At 42.5% G+C, this 17,599-nt stretch overlaps 1 protein-coding gene across 2 annotated transcripts in view; it reads left to right on the top strand.

Annotated features, from left to right (window-relative positions):
• The window catches only part of LOC147703301 (uncharacterized), an 86,624-nt gene extending 74,105 nt beyond the window's left edge, over nucleotides 1–12,519 (top strand). For both annotated transcript variants that reach the window (XM_086931737.1, XM_086931736.1), the window contains exons 16-18: nucleotides 9,738–9,761; nucleotides 9,858–9,872; nucleotides 12,321–12,519. In XM_086931737.1, coding sequence (XP_086787863.1) covers nucleotides 9,738–9,761; nucleotides 9,858–9,866 — 33 coding nt within the window. In that variant the 3' untranslated portion in view covers nucleotides 9,867–9,872; nucleotides 12,321–12,519. The remainder of the gene's footprint in view (nucleotides 1–9,737; nucleotides 9,762–9,857; nucleotides 9,873–12,320) is intronic.
• Nucleotides 12,520–17,599: the final 5,080 nt, after the last annotated feature.

The raw sequence follows: 17,599 nt of genomic DNA, 5'->3' as shown, positions 1-17,599 counted from the left end.
GTGGTGGCTACCACAAGCGTGCATTGTCGGTGGAATTCGGTCCCTGGAACACACTGGCACTCTCAGTAGCTCCTTACTGGACCTCAAATGCAACCTTTGGCTTATTCAGCGCACACAGGTAGGCGCCAAGTCTGCATCAGCATTTCACAATATTAGGCCGCTACCTACGGGGCACGCCACAGCAGTCACCTTGTATCCCCGGGCAGGCCGCGCACCTCCGCAGGGCTCCGGTAGGGCCGGTAAGTTGTTTAGCGTCCTTATTTCAGCAGCAGTCTCTGCTCTCTCCTTCACAGGCTCATTCTGCAGATTCAACGATCCCGCCCGGGGGCGGGGGGGCCATAGCAAAGATCACCGACATCGGGAGCAGCCTTCTGCCCGGGCACCAGAACTCTCGGAGAGCAGCAGCAGTCAAAAGTGGCGGCCGCCGCGAGCGCGCATCGTCCGGTGGAAAATGGTCCAAGGACCTCTATTGCACTCTCAGTTTATCCTTAATGAACCTCCAATGCAGTCTGCGGCATTTTCAGCACACTCAGGTAGGCACCTAGTCCTCATTGGCATTTGGCGATATTAGGCCGCTACCTCTGGGTCTCTCCGCAGCAGTCACTGCTCGTCCTCTGGTAGGCCTCACGTCCTCCCCTGGGTTCCGGCAGGGCAGGTTAGTTGTTTAGCGGCCTTATTTCTACAATAGTTGCAGCTGTCACAGGTGGGCACTTGCCTGCGCCCACCCAGTCACCTTTACGACATATATTTTTGCCCCGCCTTGGCGTCACAGTGTCAATGCATCGGTCTATTTCTTTCGATTACTAGCGCCAGTCGTGGGTTCAACTGTGATTACAGCTCATTGTGCAGTCGCTCATCAATTTTACGCACCGCAGCCGGTTCCGGCCTTTGTTGCAGATGTATGCCTCACATCCAGAGCAGTTTTAGGCTCCCAGTTATTTAGGATTGTGACTAATTATTTTGAAGCCGGCAGAGACTCTCAAAGAGCGGCCATCTTGCTGCTCGGCTGGCCATGCCCCCAAGCATTCGTCTACCTTAATTATATTTCAGTGCAGAGCTGTCATACCGCTTTGTGCCTCTATTGGGAGTGCACCAGTCTGGAGACTGCCCTGCTGTGAGGGTCATCACTACACAAAGGCTGGTTCTGGAGTGCAGCCTCGAAGACATTTGAAATGTAAATGCAGTGAAATTTCCCTTTCCTTATGAGGAAAGGTAGCTGCCACAGTCCTCTTGTTTTTGCAGATATGGGCTGTTTTAAAGGCAGGAAAATGAATGGGAATTTGCTTCGTCAGCATGTCGGTGTGTGTTTGTATAGCATCCTGTGTGAAAGTACATCTGTACTTCTTTGGTTTCTTACAATATAGCCACTGGATGGAACTCTCCCATTGCAGTGCATGTCCCACCTGTTGCTAACAATTCCATTTGCAGTCATGAATTCCCCAGAGACCCTCTTACTCCAGCTGCACCTAAGCACCCACTATGTGTATATTCTGAACTTTCACTGGGGAAACTAGAGATCAACAAAAAGGCCCTTTTGCTAAAAATCGCTTGAAGCCGAAAATATACAGAACCAGATGAATACATTGTATTTGCACACACACCTGTGCCATTTGCAGTGGCTACTTTTCTGAAGCCTTCTTAGCTCAGAAGGTATGTAATTAGGTTGTGCATTGGGTGCCCAAACCCATGTCCAATCTACAGTTTCAGGACAAATCCCAAAGAGCCAAGTAAGCATTTATTTGTTCGGATGCCAATGAACCGACTAGCTTTGAAATTGTTGACAATAACACCTTCTGTGTTCAGTGCCTCAAGGCCATAGAACATCTGGAAGCGCTGCGGCAACCCACCATTTATTATCTACAGTATTCTATAATCTCTGCCCTTCGAAAGTGATAGAACGTGCCCTGTTTTGACATACTAAACTTTTTGCTAAGGCGCCAAAGGCCATTCAGTCAGTAATGTGCGCTGAATGCAAATGAGCTTCACTATCGCAAAAGCACCATTATTATGAGTCCCACGAACCCTCTTGACAGTGTTGCGCAGTTTGGTGGGGGAGGGGTGAAGTTAGACACTGGACACTGCACACCCGAGCCTCAGCTGTTGCTGTCTTATCGGAGACGAGCAGGCTTTGCATTCTTAGACAGTCCGAATAAATTTGGAAGTAAGAAATGTTTCCTGGGAATGAATATAGTATTCAGGTCTGTGGGAACATCACCAATTTTTTACTAAGGACTCCAAGAAATAAATAACAAAAACTGGTCTTTCTGGGAAGGTTCTTGTGTACCCTTTGGGAAACAATTTTACCACCCCACTTACCTGCCTCTGAGAGGCTCCAGTGGGCTGCACTGTTCTTGAAGGAGTTCCCTTCTTTATCTTTATGCAGTTTAACTTGTACATTCCTTTTTAGGTCTCGCGCCTGCGATTGTAGGGGCGAAAGCCCCTGTGTTGCAGAGCGAATCTATTGTAATCGTTTCAGTTTTTTTTGCTTTCAAGGACTAGGCAGAGCGGACAAGAGGCTGTTACGCGCACGCAGCCTGCCGGAATCGGATCAGGTCGCGCGCATGAACACGCGCTTCGATTCCGGCAGGCTCTTCACAACACATGCACAACACACATACAGCCCAACGCGCATACACACACATACAGAACCCGCCCACCGAGCATACACAAACGCACACACAGAACCCCCGACGCTTACACACACACATCTCCTACCTCATCTCAGCGTGTCTTCTCGCTCCCTTGCCCCCGCTCCTCTGGTGCGCGCGCCGGCTCCTCTGTGGTGCAGTTCCGTGCTTGTCTTTATCACATCCAAACAGCTCAAAATTATAACTACAGTTGCCCTGTTGTATTACTATGGGACACCCTTGTCTTATCAATGCTGAACAGGCCACCGTAGGCTTCCTAAGACGCTGCCGCGCTGACACCAAGCTTGAAACAGGTTGTTGACGTCATCGAACAGTCAGCTCTTCTCGGTAATTTTATAGGCTAGCTGATCTGGTGCAGGCCAATAGGTACTTCCGGGCTGTGTAACGGGAGCGGCTCACAAGGCTGGATGTTGCGCTGCGCACCGATGGGAAGTTGCTTGCTTGTGTGTTGACACCGGTCGAGGTGGCTGCTCGGTGCTCTGGCCTGCTGCCGCCGCGCACATTTTCAGGAAGAGAGCATGGGTACTGAGCAATAGCCATCGAAGACCAGCCAAATCATATTTTCCCCAGCTAACAATTGAGAACTCCCGTGGAGCAGTCTCAAAAATGCACAGTCTTCCCACACATAGCTGCCAAGGTTTTAGATTACTGTGTGTGACATTTTCATAATTTCATTGCAATTATGAGTGACATTTCAACAACTATGAGTGATACTTTCTCGCAAGCAACATCACGCAGTGAACATTAGGGAAACTACATATAAATATCAGTAATTACACTCATTTGAGTAACGAGAACCTCTAAAAAGATCTTAAAACTATTACAAAGCACCAGAAATGGAAGGGCACTAATAGACTGTGTGCCTGCAGTTTCAGTAGCAAAAGGCAGGCAGGCACTGATGCTGCTCTGAAGATGTCATTGATTTGATCATTCATGAGTGGGCAATAGCCTAAAAAACAAAGCTCATAGCATAGCATGTGCAACTAAGAGATTATACCCTAAATCGGGATTCTCTGAGACCAGTCCAACTGAAAGAGAAACTAACTTTGTTTTTCATTTCTGTTTGAAGACTCACTGACTAGAGAAAATGCTGATCATTTGACACAGTAGACACGATGCATATATCTGCTAAGGCGCCACTTTCAATACTGGGAGCCAGGAGCCCAAGTGCACTCCGAGGGTAGAGGGGGTGTAGTTATGCCCCTGTCAAACCCTTAATAGTCCCTGGATATTACTGCACATTGTTATTACAGCCTTTCTTTCACCTTGTGTTATACAAGTTAAAAATAATGACATGCATATTTATAGTGCTGCAGGAGGTCGGGACTTTGTAGCATGTCACTAATCTCCAATGCATCAACTAGGGTTCAATTCTGTGTCAATGATGTTACAAACACAGCTGCAGTAATTACATTAACTAGATGTCTCAGCACTGCACCTGGGTCCACACATTAGCGCCACCTGCTGTTCCAGAACTGGAGCCCACCCATACCCCTCACTGTCCGTTATCTCCCTCGTATAATGCTCCGGTGGTGCTAACACACATAGGACAGACACTGCTACATATAGCACTGGTAGCTTGCATTTGCCCAGCACCTGTGCACCAACCATTTAACGTACCTGTAAACCCTTCGATTTGTTCTTTACAGCAGTCAGACTCCCTTGTCCTGCCACACTGCCTTGAATGTGACTGGCCCCATGATCTCCTGAATACCGGGCTGCACATGTGGGTCGGGGGTGCTGTGGACTAAAACGTGCAACTCTGGCAGGCGGCCCCTGTATTGGCAAGAAAAATCAAAGTTGCCTGCTAGTTTCCAGTCTCTTTCTGTCTCTGGCCTACAAGGACACCAAGGCCTTTCCCGAAAACAACAGACAGGGCACAGAACCAGGGGCTGCGAGCACGCACTGTCTTCTGGATCGCATTAATTTATTTGACAACAGAACACTGTGAAACGTCACGTGGACGGTACCTAATCTATGGGGGATCTGAATTCACAAATCGGGCACCAGAGCAGAGAGTTAATTTAATCAGTCTCTGCTCTGCAGCGTTGGTTGCTGCAGGCCGTGAGCCACCACGGGCCGCAGAAATTAAGGGATTTGCCGCCCGGCCCACCTGCTGATAGTTGTCCACAGGCGGGGGCTCCCTTGACTCCAGTGAGTCCCAGGGGGAGGGCGGGGGAGGGTTTCCGGTGACAGAGAGTAATTGGACACACTACCTCGATGACGTCAGGCTGACAGAGCCGTGCCCCGTGGAATTGCAATAATGGAGTGTGCTACATTGTAGCAGTTGGAGAGAGTGAGCGCCAGCCAGCAGCCTACCTTAACTCTGCTGGGAGCCCCATGCTGGCTGCAGAAACAGCGAGTACACCACGGACAGCACTCTGTCTTAACTCTGCTGGAGCCCCACACTGGCTGCAGGAACAGCGAGTACGCCACGGACAGCATGTTGCCACACTTAGCAGTTTACCTGCGTATGCGTGAAAATACATTTCAGTGTGGTAATGCGGAGTACTACACTGAAATCCCTAGTGTCACGCCTGATGCATGACACTTGGCAGGACTGCATCGGTCCTGCTCTTCCTCTTGTTGCTACTCCCGGCACTGCCTGGGCGGGCGATCGCCATCCAAGAAGATGACGGCGGGGGACACGGAAATAAGGAGCCACTACCACCCCCTGCCCGACCGCAGCACAAATCCGAGCCAACCCCGCAAGGCCCTGCAGAGGTAAGCCCTAGGGGAAGTAGATAAAGTATACATTTAAGTCGCTGCACAGGGGTATAAATAAACCGGAACTTCAGAGGGGGAGGGGGGAAGGAATAATCATACAGTGGAGACGGGGCTAATTATTACTTCAAACAATTAGTGGGCAGAGTTATCCTCTGAAACCAATACATCAAAACATAGTGATCAGTTGTGCATTTTAAACCTATTGGATAAGCCCAATACTATTAGAACTAACATGTTTTTGGTGCAGTTTTCAATGTTTATAAGTTCACTACTGAGATATTTAAATTGAGTGGTTTGAGATGGCAGAACCAGAATGCAGTTTAACCCCTTCCATGCTCATGATGAACCCCAGCCGTCATGCACTACGGTGCTCGTGTGCTGATGACGGCTGGGGTTCGTCACGGCCCGCCCCTGTTCGTGCTGTTTACAGCACAACAGGGGAATCGCGGCTGCATGGAAGGGGTTAATCAGATTTCAGTACAGAGCACATTGCACCAGTTTTTACAGTTATTTCAAGATGACAGCTCTTCTCGTCAATTCTGTGAAATTCCTACTATGGCAGGGTAATGTGCTCATTTAGTTTTTACGTTGAAAGGCGCTCCTGCCGGATTGTTGATGCAAGGCCCGTTTTTAGTTTGTGCATTAGAACTTTTCAACATATGCTTGTTTGAGATTGCAGTAATGCACAGGTATCAAAAAGCTGAGCTCAGTTTAGTGGGTTATTGGTCGGAGTGCGTGGCTGGCAAGTAACAGGTTTGATCCCTGATTCATCCTTCATTCCTTCAGAGAGAAACTGAATACCCTCAATTGGCAACATTAAAACTTAATTGCTCCACCATGAATGTGTACAGTCTTAAATATAACATAGTGTTGTTAGCATCCCATATTGAGCCGTTCTTATATGCAATCCATAATTGTGCTGTATCCATGCAGGAAGCCACCAAACCTAAAAAAACACCTGTTGCTTTGCCCTCTGAGAACATTATTCCAAATTAAACAAAAATAGTATCTTTTTTCAACATACTTTATAGTAGATAGGTTTTAATTATTATAAAGTATCAAAACCTCTAAACATATCAATGTTAAATCCTGGATGGGCAATGTGCTTTATAAAATACGTATTTTGATACTGATTTCTTAAGAACGCCTTCCTGTAGAATGACCATGTTCTCTATAATGGTGGTTCCTAAATATTCATACTAATTATAGGAAAAAGTGTGATGCACTTGTTGAAATATGTACACAAAGAGTGTATTTTTCCTGTACATTGTTTTTGTACTGGTAACATTATGGTCAACATCATGCTGTATTTGATAGTCAATGGTTCAGTTTGACAGCCCATTTACAATACCAATAGCTCAAACTTTCCTAATGCGAGACCTATTGCATTGCAAATGCTTGTTCTATGTGCTAACAAAGGTGGAGCACAGAAAAGAAGAATGATAAATGTCCTACCTTACAGCACAAGATCCTTATCTTTGTATCTGGAGGCAGAAGCTTCAGCCTGTAGGCTATCTGGGGTAAGCACGAGATGAGGCACCTTTGTCAATAGGAGACTATTCCCAAAAATGTAGTTTTTCCATCCCCAGGCAGTGTGCTCCCTCACAGTACGGGTCTGCAAGAGAGGCTATGCTGGGTCCCTAGATCCACTGCCAATCGCTGTTGTGCGTTAATGCAGTGAATGTGATGCATTGCCTCATTTTTTGAGAGAGTAAGGAATTCATGGGCACACACAGTAACAACTTACTTGGGAGAAAAAAACAGAGGGGCATGCACAGCTGAAACTTCCTTTTGGAGAAAGGTTTACAAGCATAGCACTCACACTGATGCCGTTCACAGAAGAGAAATGAGTACATTCATATGCACAACAAACAACCTACATGGGAGAATAAAAGCCAGAAACAGTTCTTGCCAATGTTAAGAAATGCCTGCTGGGCTGGCGGACATCCCTAAACTTGGTGGGCAGAGGACCCTCTGTATGGCGGGTGCAATGTATTCTGCCATACCAATGGATTTACCTCTGTCCGCAAATTACGTCCCTTTGTGAATGTGACTCTGTTCATCATTTCTCTTATGAACAGAATAAAAATAATGTAATTAAAATAATATGTTGTTCATCTAAATAAGATTAATGTCAAGTACTGCATCATCCAGTGGCCTTGTCAAATGAGTGAGGTTACTCGTAGCACATGAATACACACTCATTAGACAAGAGCTCAAAAGATCCACACTCTAATTTTGGACTGACTATCCAGCCTAAGTACCAATTTTTAGAGTTTGTGATGCAGCGCTGTGCAGCTAATCACTTTGCTACGCAGCACTAGATGTAAAGGGTAGAAACGCACTGTATGTATCCAATACAAAACATTTCTATCCTTAACACTTGTACTGGTACTGTTTTCTCTGCCAAGCACCAACAATGGCACATTTCCACCATGGTGCTAGGGTGCCTTCTTTGCATGCAGAAGTGTTTTGTGCACCTTCCTGCACACAAACAATCCTGAGAGGTTTCTTCCTCAACAGAAATACACCAAGTTTGAAAGGAAGGTAGATTTTGGTTCACAGATCATGCTTTCAGTTATCCGGTGTAAGTCTGTTAATTAGTTGTTGAGAAATTTAAGGAAATTCAACCTTGCTTGTCAGTGATTGCGACAAGTTCACAACAATTTCATGATTAAATGCGAATGCTTGAGCCAACAGTCAAGGATCCAATCGCAGACCCACTCAAAACTCATACACCCATTTAAAGAGCCACTGAGTGACTGATTGACCCTCTGACAGACCTACTCAAACACTCACGCCCCTAGTTACAGACCCACTCTAAGACTGACGCTCCCACTCACAGATGCGCTCAGGCACTCATGAATCCACTTTCAGATCCTCTGAGACACTTATACACCCAGTTCAGATCCACTCAGACACTCATGCACCCATTTTTCCATCCAGTGGTTCGAGCTGCAGGCGTGTTATAACACTCTATGGGAATTAACATTGGAAACATACTTTTCGGACCATCCCTTTTTCTTTGCCTCTGCTTGATGAAACACCCCAAAACGTTCCGTGTGCAACCAGAATTACAACAGACATTTTTGGGAAAATGTTGTGAAGATTCTTCAAGTGATGCCAAAGATATATAGCCAAGTCCAAAAATGCTTTTCCTATAGAAACATGGTCCTTATGCATTCTGCAGCACACCTAGAAAGAGGAACAAACAAGGAGATATACATTTATTTCTCCTCATTACACCTCAGCTGGAGAGGCATGAAACTTTGCTGCATTCCCAGGTGTACAATTCCTTGTAAATCTGGGAATGCGTAAAAAAACATGAGAGATGTTTGGTAACATCCACCGCAAAGCTCATGGAACGCTTCCCTTGAACAGAGTAAGGTAATGCAACGAATTGTGCGGCGTTGCTGTACTCCATATTTTTTAACCATTCACAACAATGCAAAGTAGCTTTGCGTGGCTTCATAAATCTGACTTAGAGGCTTGCATCACAGATGTATATCTATGCATTTTGAAACATGACGCATGCCTCTCATAAATATGCCCCCTACTTTTTCAGTGGACCTGTACAAGTGCCAGCATAGTCGATTATATGGCATCAAGTTTAAATTGAGTAGCACTTTATGATTAATATTTCTTCTTTTAGAAATCTATACACCTCTAGGTCTTGGCATTATTGCTACTATTTCCTGTTCTACACTGTTGCTGTTATTTTCACAAAATAGTTCCTTTGATTTCCATGTAGGAAAATGGGCTAGTATTTAAAGACTACTTGTTTTCCAGTACAAAAACTGATGTGTGCAAGGCACCAGCACAAAATGCACTCCCCATGGAAAAACGATATCAGGAAGATACAGAATGAATGTCTACACAGGCCTTGTAAGAATAATAAAGTGGGGTCTAATACATTACATCAATTGCTCCTCTATGTTTGATACTGAATACTTTCCGATTCTTGATCTCTAAATCAGTGTGATTTAAAGTATAACAGAGAAAACTGTCATAATTCAAGGTTTGTTAAGGCCTGTTGAGTTGGTGGATACAGGAAAGGGTGCTAATGTTGCTTCGTTAAACCTCTCACAAAGCACATACAGAAAGGAAGAGGACCAACGAGTTGCATCTTTAATGAAAAAGCAGCAACAGTGTAATGATATTTTGTTGTGCATGGAATAGGTCTGTGTGTCCTACTTTGGGAACTGTTTCTCTGACGGGAATATATTTTGAAAGCCACACTTAATGTGAAGATAATTCTTCAAATGCAGTGTAAGGAAAACAAATATTGTGTCTTTTATACTAGATTTTACAAGTAAGGATTTCTGTCAATTACCCCTTATCTCTTTTTATTTCCTTTTACAGGGAGGTCATAGAGGAGGCTTTATGGTAAAATAAACTTTTCTTTTAATTATATATCAAAACTTATCTATGTCTGTGAAGTGACATTGATTCTAACGTTTTCCTTTACTTTTCCTTCTGCAGTTCAACTGAGTGCTGGTAAAAACCTTTATTTTACTATGTATTACAATGCACTGTTTAAGGTAGCATCCTAATTCACCGGTTGAAATCCAGAGCTGGAACGGATATTGTTTTCGCTTTGCTGAGCTCTGTTCACAGTACCACTTGATTGAAGAGAAACACATTTCAATACAGCCTGTGTGAATTAATGTCACGGGATCCATGGATGTGACGTGACACAGTCCTGGACGGTAACAATTCAGAGCAAGAAGTGTAAACTTTGTGGTCTCCTTGAAGATTACTCCAAATTTACTTTAGTGGCATTTCTCAAGCACTTGCTGATATTGAGGTGATATGTGCATAGTGGTGATAGGGTATTGTTCTACGTCTATAATGAGCTGTGCAGTTAAACGTGGTGTTGTTCACCTTGAATATAAACCCTGTTTCCACTTTTACAAAGTCAACTATTGTGTATTATATTGAACTGGTTGCACCCAATGTGTAAATAAATTGATACTTGTATAGCGCACTACTCACCCGCAAGGGTCTCAAGGCGCTTGTACGTATACCGCTGTGGAACCCATCCTGGCTTTCCCTGTGAGGCGTCCACTCCTAGACACCCTCAAGGTGGAGGCCAGGCATCCTTAGCGTTGTGGGGGCCGTTGTGGAGATTAAGCAAGCTATTGCCAGAGTTGCAGAGTGGGACTCCATGATTGGAATAGGCACCGAGGCGAGAATTAAAAGGTCCGTGGAATTTTTGAGCCCAAGACCCACCGAGGTGGGGAATTGAACCCTGGTCCCGGGCTAGACCTCTGCATCAGGGTCTGCCGCTCTAATCATTGTGCCACACTTCGTATGTACCGTTGAATTTGTATAGATATTCTAAGAACTCTTTGCCACTGAAAAAAAAGATTACAGCCCATTTCAGCCTTGTGGCTCAGTGCACAGATGTTCTAAGGAGGAGCCAGAAAATATATGGGCCAATGTGAAACATTTGTGTAGACAACAGCAGGTGCCGATGAAACATCAGTCTGTGGAACTAAGTAGGAGTAGTGTGGTACTGGAATGGATTTGGCACATGATAAATTCACGTCATAGCACCATTACAAAGTAGTAAAATCAGTTTAGATCCATGGCATCGGTGATAACGATTTGAGATCGATTTGTTTAGTTACAACATCATATGGAAGTCGCAACTGCATGGGTTATTTCTCCAACCAGGTGGTAAATGTATGCATGGGCACATACATGGGGTGGGAAGTGGGTGAAGGTGGTGGGTAGATTGGGTGGGATTTTTTTTCTAACAAAGGACATCATTGTATGTTTCCCCTCATAGAAAAAAGGGGAATGTGACTTGGCTACTACAAAAAAATTCTCATGATATTTTTCAGGTCAGTTTTACATGCTGCAAAAATCGGGTCAAGCTCTTCCGCATCCGTTAATATTGGATGTGGGAAAACTTAACCTGTTTTAATAAAGTGGAGCTAAATTAATGAATAAAAGCATGCATTAAATGTGTTCCTCTTTACTTGTATTCAGGTCGGATATCTCTTAATTTTTAAGAAACTTTGAGTACCACATACCCATAAGGTTTTCAGGCCTTTCAGAGAGGATCTGGGCAGCAGACATAGCCCAAATGTTATTTGTTATGTATTCTGTAAATGTTTTGGTTATTTTAAAGAAGCTTATATAGCAAATATGTTTTTTTTTTTAAATTGAAAACCATATTTTGAGGGCAGGTATTTCAGTACAGTATTTCAGGTTTTGGTTTGTCTTGAGTAAAAAGTAAAGTAAATGTTTAAATATGATATTCAGAAGGCGGCGTTTGAGTGAATGCTGTAGTTTTGCCATTGTAAGATGTGCTTTGTGAATTGTAGAAGCAAGACGTTTTTGGAAATGCATTCAAGGAGGAACAGCTAACAATGGGCCCCAGGAGCAATTAGAAAATTCAGGGTTTGTTTACCTTTTATGAAGAAGCCTCAGATTTAAAAAAGTACTGTAGTAAAGTTTATAATTTTGGTTTAGACAGTAATTTTCTAAAAGCAGTGCTATGCTAACAGTTGAGGGGAAGAAAATCATTGACAAGGTCTGCAGTAGGATACAATCCATACTTCAAGGAGTTGTCGTTTACCTGAAACAATAGGAACAAAGTATGTGTTTGACATCACCCCTATAATAAAAAATATTTTTAAACTACTGCGTTTTGTGCAACAAAAGCAACAAAAAGCAGCTAAATATTCATCAATGTTGTTGGTCCTAGGTGCTCTCTAAAGAGGATCAAGATGGTTGGTATGGGAGTGTTAAAATATACACACACACAGACACACACACATGCAAACATTAAAATGCTGGTTTGCGAAGGAGGTAGTGAGAGCTGACTGATACTGAGATTGTTGGTGCTTCAGTGAGTAGTTTCTTTAGGTATGTATACACTTCGATCATTTCACACAAATCAGTTATTTTGTATTTTCTGTAATTTCCTTTTAGTAATGCCTGGCCTGCTATCTGCATCACCTGGAAGATTCTGAACAGAATTGAAAGTTAATTGCTTGATTCTTCTCTTTCCTGGTTTTTAATTCAAGGACTCATCTTCCAGATTCAGATATGCATGTGATTGACCAACATTCCACTGTGGTCCTGCCGTCTCATCTAAACGATGTTTTAATAAAATAACTAATGCATCCCACTTTTTCTGTGTCCCTGGTGTTGATTGGGTCCTCCATGTCTTGGTGATGGTTTATAGGGTTAGAGAGCAATATCTGCAAACACCAGACATCTATTGAGAACAGAGTACCCTTGTGATGCACCATATCTTGTATCACACTAAATGAGCATGGCCATTAGGCAACACCTCTGCTCTTCTGATAATTTACTTGCTAGTATTTTTAAGTCCAAACCTATAGCGCCAATAAACTTCAATCGCCATGATGCACAATGTTCCGAGCTACAAGGCCAGGAATGGATGGAAGTGCCACACACTACTTTGGGTACTTATGAATTTGATCTATAACGCTTGTTGGAAAATTGAACCTTGGTGTAAAAATGCAGTCCTGCGGAATGGGTTGAGCTGTTTAATCATCATCATCATAAAACTTTAGTTCGATAATCCAAGATCATAAAAGTGCAAATACAAACAAAACATATTAAAACGAACCAATTGGTACTATAGATGCCATATACATCCACAAATCGCCGAAGTGCAAAACATTATACGCTAAAGTCCCAATTTTTCACATAACCCATCAGCTGATTCTCTAGTTCCACTAAACACAGGACACATCCTGCTGTTCATGGGGTAGCTTATAAACTAATCTGGCAGATGTTTGAATAATAAAGTGAAGATTTAATTAGTGTCCTCACATGGACCCACAGCATTCGATCTTTTCCACCCAAATGGATGTGCAAAATAGCAGTAAATTCTAAAGCCTTAGGGCCTCATTTCTGAAATTTTGACAAAGGGCAGCACAACAAAGCAGCTTGCTGCACTGCTCTACGCCAAAGTGAAAGTGCAGGTATGGACGGTATTTAAGCAATACAGTGCATTACTGTCTTTTCTGCCTGCACTGGTGCCATTTCGGCAGCCTAGTGCCAATGTAGGCACCCTTGGAACATGGTGAAAGACTACAAAATCAGGAGAAATTAACATATTTCTCCTGGTTACACCTGATCTTGGGAGGAATCCAGATTTAAAGCTTTGACCGGTTTACATCAATTTGTAAATTTGGGGTAGTGTCAAATTCCATGGGTGATGTGCTGGAAAACCCTCTGGGTGCACTGTATGGTGACACAGCGATTTGAGTTGCATTGCCTTACTCATGATTTATGAAGCCACTCAAAACCATGCAGGGTGACTTTGCATGGCTTCATAAATCTTTATGATAGACCTGCGTCATGCACTAAAGGTGATGCAAACGTGACGCAACGCTTTCATAAATCTGCCCCTTAATATGCAATTTTCATTTTTTTTAGTGCAAATGTTAGAATGAAGTGCTAGTATGTGTAACACCCACATATGGGTTCAAAGCAATATAACATTTTTATACATAACAAAGTAGCAGTGGGCCATATACATTTGTGAGGGTTTTGTCAAAGTGGCCATCTGAGCTGAAACACTGCTAAAATATTTATGAATAAAAAATCTATAACATATACATGGATAAATGCAAGTGGTTACATTTCATGATGAACTATCTACTTGCAGTACAGATGAAATTAAAAGTTAAATGGAGAAGAACTCATCTGATCCCTGTTGCGTAACTACCATAACAATTCCGAGTTGCTTGCTTGGGTAGACTTTGAACTCCAGATCCAGGCAGCCATGAAGGTATTTTCAAACAGTAAATACCACCAACCTAGAGGACTCTGTCTTTAAAATCCTAAGTGCCTTCCGGAGACGTCTAGGGCCAAGATTCCTACACAATGGCAGTAGCCATTTTTTCCTCTGGGAACCAGGAGCATTGAAAGAAAAAAAAAATATATATATATATCGCGTTACCCACGACGCGCATGCAGGACCCTCTCATATTTGTGGCCAGAGAATCATGGGCCAATTTGTGATGTTAACCGTGGTAACGGAGTACTTTCCTGGCCCTCCACCGCTCCCTCCGACAAGTCACTGGTTGTGACTTTTGAGAACTGCTTTGAGCGCTGAGGTTGGTGGATGAGAGAAGGGGTTAAAGACATTTTATTTAAAGTTACGTTCCCGGACTACACTGCACTAATGTGGCATCTTGCGGCATTATGGGACTGGTAGTCCCCTCCTATTCGCAAGTGTCAGCACAAGGTGCAGGGGAGCCAACCACCACTGGGCAAGGAGGAGCCAAACAGAATTAAAGAACGGGAAACGTAATGCTGGGACTACGAGCATTTGAGAAAGGCAGTTGTGCCGAAACCGGTCATGCGATGCTGGTCTGAATAAAAAAATCTGTGAAATGAAGCCCGCTGTGTCCTGTTATCTTTCCCAAGTAGAGGAGATGCTTGACTGGATATATATATATATATTCACTGAAAAAAACATAGGTTATAGACCATATATAGTTAGGAATTCGCATTTACAAAACCTTATTTTACTCGCACAAAACCATTGAAATTCCATATATAGTTAGTTGCACTAACTATATATCGCGCACCCGCAATCCACTGCTGATGATGTCACATATTACATGATTCATGACATGGTCAGTGACATCACTGATGACATCACTGATGACATCTCAAATGACATCACTGATGACATCTCTGATGACATCTCATTTGACAACACTGATCACATCACTGATGATATCATTCATGTGATAATACGATGAACCTCTTCAGACTCTAATATAACCTTAGATACAATCAGTGTAAACAGACACTCACAGACTGTTACTCATCCATGGAGTTACTCACACACCTAGTCAGTCATGCAAAGAATCAATCACACCTCCATTTCCTTAACTATACAGTTATACAAACTTTACTTATTCAAACATATACTAACACATATTTACTCTCTTATACAATCCCTGATACAAGTTCACAATGATCCATACAGCCACTCACACATTCACTGGCTCTTATGCACAGTTATTTATATATGTCAACTCTCACATGTACTGTGTTTTACATATGTACTTACTTTGACATGTAGCACTGAGATATCCATTCACTCACCAATACACTCATGCACACAGTCAACCGCCCATACAGCTGTTTCCACATGCACTTTTGAAACCATACATCTAGTGAATCAACTGCTCACACATCTATGCACAGAGTCATACACCTCCCAGCCACCCACACACACACTCAGTCTCCCATACAAATACTTGGGCAACCAATCAATAACCCATATAGTTACTCATATAGCTACTTATCAACACATGCAACAGTTTACAGAACAACAGACATAATGATGCACAAATTAAGACAGTTTAGTCACTAACCCATGCACTCAGTGAGACACATTTAATCACTCACTCATACAGTCAGTCATGCACCTACTAAATCCTTCATCCAGACACTTATACATCCACTCATCCTTCAATATGTAAGACATATTTTAACTTTACAGAAACATACAGTCACTGGATGTTGTCATCAGTGATGTCATTTGAGATGTCATCAGTGATGTCATCAGTGATGTCACTGACCATGTCATGAATGATGTAATATGTGACATCATCAGCAGTGGATTGCGAGTGCGCGATATATAGTTAGTGCAACTAACTATATATGGAATTTCAATGGTTTTGTGTGAGTAAAATAAGGTTTTGTAAATGCGAATTCCTAACTATATATGGTCTATAACCTATGGTTTTTTCAGTGAATTTTCATGGTTTTGTAAATGCTAATTCCTAACTATATATGGTCTATAACCTATGTTGTTTTCAGTGAATTTTCAAGGTTTTGTAAATGCTAATTCCTAACTATATATGGTCTATAGCCTATGGTTTTTTCAGTGAATATATATCTATACATACATATATAAACACATATCATCTGTATATCTATATAAATACAAACATAAATGCATGCATACATATACTTATATGCATACAGATGCATGTTATTTACATGAAAGTTGAAAAAAAACACTAATAAAAGCAAAGCTAAAAAGCCACCTCATTACAAACAGAATGGCTTTAACTTAAACGAGGGCGAGATCTATTGCATTTTCAATGCTTGTTTACTTTGGTTCCATCAAGAAGGCATTCAGATGTGTCACACATTTGCCAAAAATTCTGAATGTTAGCACTCTAGTTGCACATTAGATCACTGTAGTAAAGCTACTGCTCACCAGGGACGTCTGCTGCTGGTATTCAAAGTGCATGTTTCAGTCTGCATGTCAGAATTTTTTTAATGAAATAGAAGAGGATTTGAGAAGTCACTCAAAATCCTCCCTAATTTTTCTTTCTGAAGCACTAATCATACTTTCTATGGCAAAATTAACCCCCTCATGTTGTTCCTTTTTAAATTGAGTGTTTTCAGACTTACCACTTCATTCCAATCAAGATGGCTTCTGGTGTGCCATACTTTTGTCATAAGTAAGACTGTTAGCGCTCTAGTTGTTTTTTAGAACACTCTGGGACATTCTGTCATTGGGCTATACTTGGGGTACATCTGGGTGATATTTGGGCTACATTTAGGCTCTTTTGTCTCTGGTGGCCATCTTGGGAGACTGTATGTCAGAATTATTTAATGAAATTGAAGAGGGTTTGAGAAGTCACTCAAAATGTGCCCTAATTTTTCTTTCTGCAGCACTAATCATAATTCATATGGCAAAATATACCCCCTCATTTTGTTCCTTTTTAAATTAAATGTTTTAAGAGTTACCACTTTATTCCAATCAAGATGGCTTCAGGTGTGCCATACTTTTGTAATAAGTAGGACTGTTAGAGCTCTAGTTGTTCTTTAGAACACTCTGGGACATTCTGTCATTGGGCTAAACTTGGGCTACATCTGGGTGATATTTGGGCTACATTTGGGCTCTTTTGTTTCTGGTGGCCATTTTGGGAGACTGCATGTCAGAATTTTTTAATGAAATAGAAGAGCATTTGAAAAGTCACTCAAAATGTGCCCTAATTTTGCTTTCTGCAGCACTAATAATACCTTCTATTGCATAATATACCCCCTCATTTTGTTCCTTTTTAAATTAAATGTTTTAAGAGTTACCACTTTATTCCCATCACGATGGCTCCAGGTGTGCTATACCTTTGTAATAAGTAGGACTGTTAGCGCTCTAGTTGTTCTTTAGAACACTCTGGGACATTCTGTCATTCGGC

The sequence above is a fragment of the Lissotriton vulgaris genome, chromosome 7 (assembly GCF_964263255.1).
Source record: "Lissotriton vulgaris chromosome 7, aLisVul1.2, whole genome shotgun sequence".
NCBI classification, from domain to species: Eukaryota; Metazoa; Chordata; class Amphibia; order Caudata; family Salamandridae; genus Lissotriton; species Lissotriton vulgaris.
This window is presented reverse-complemented; position numbering and strand designations above follow the sequence as displayed.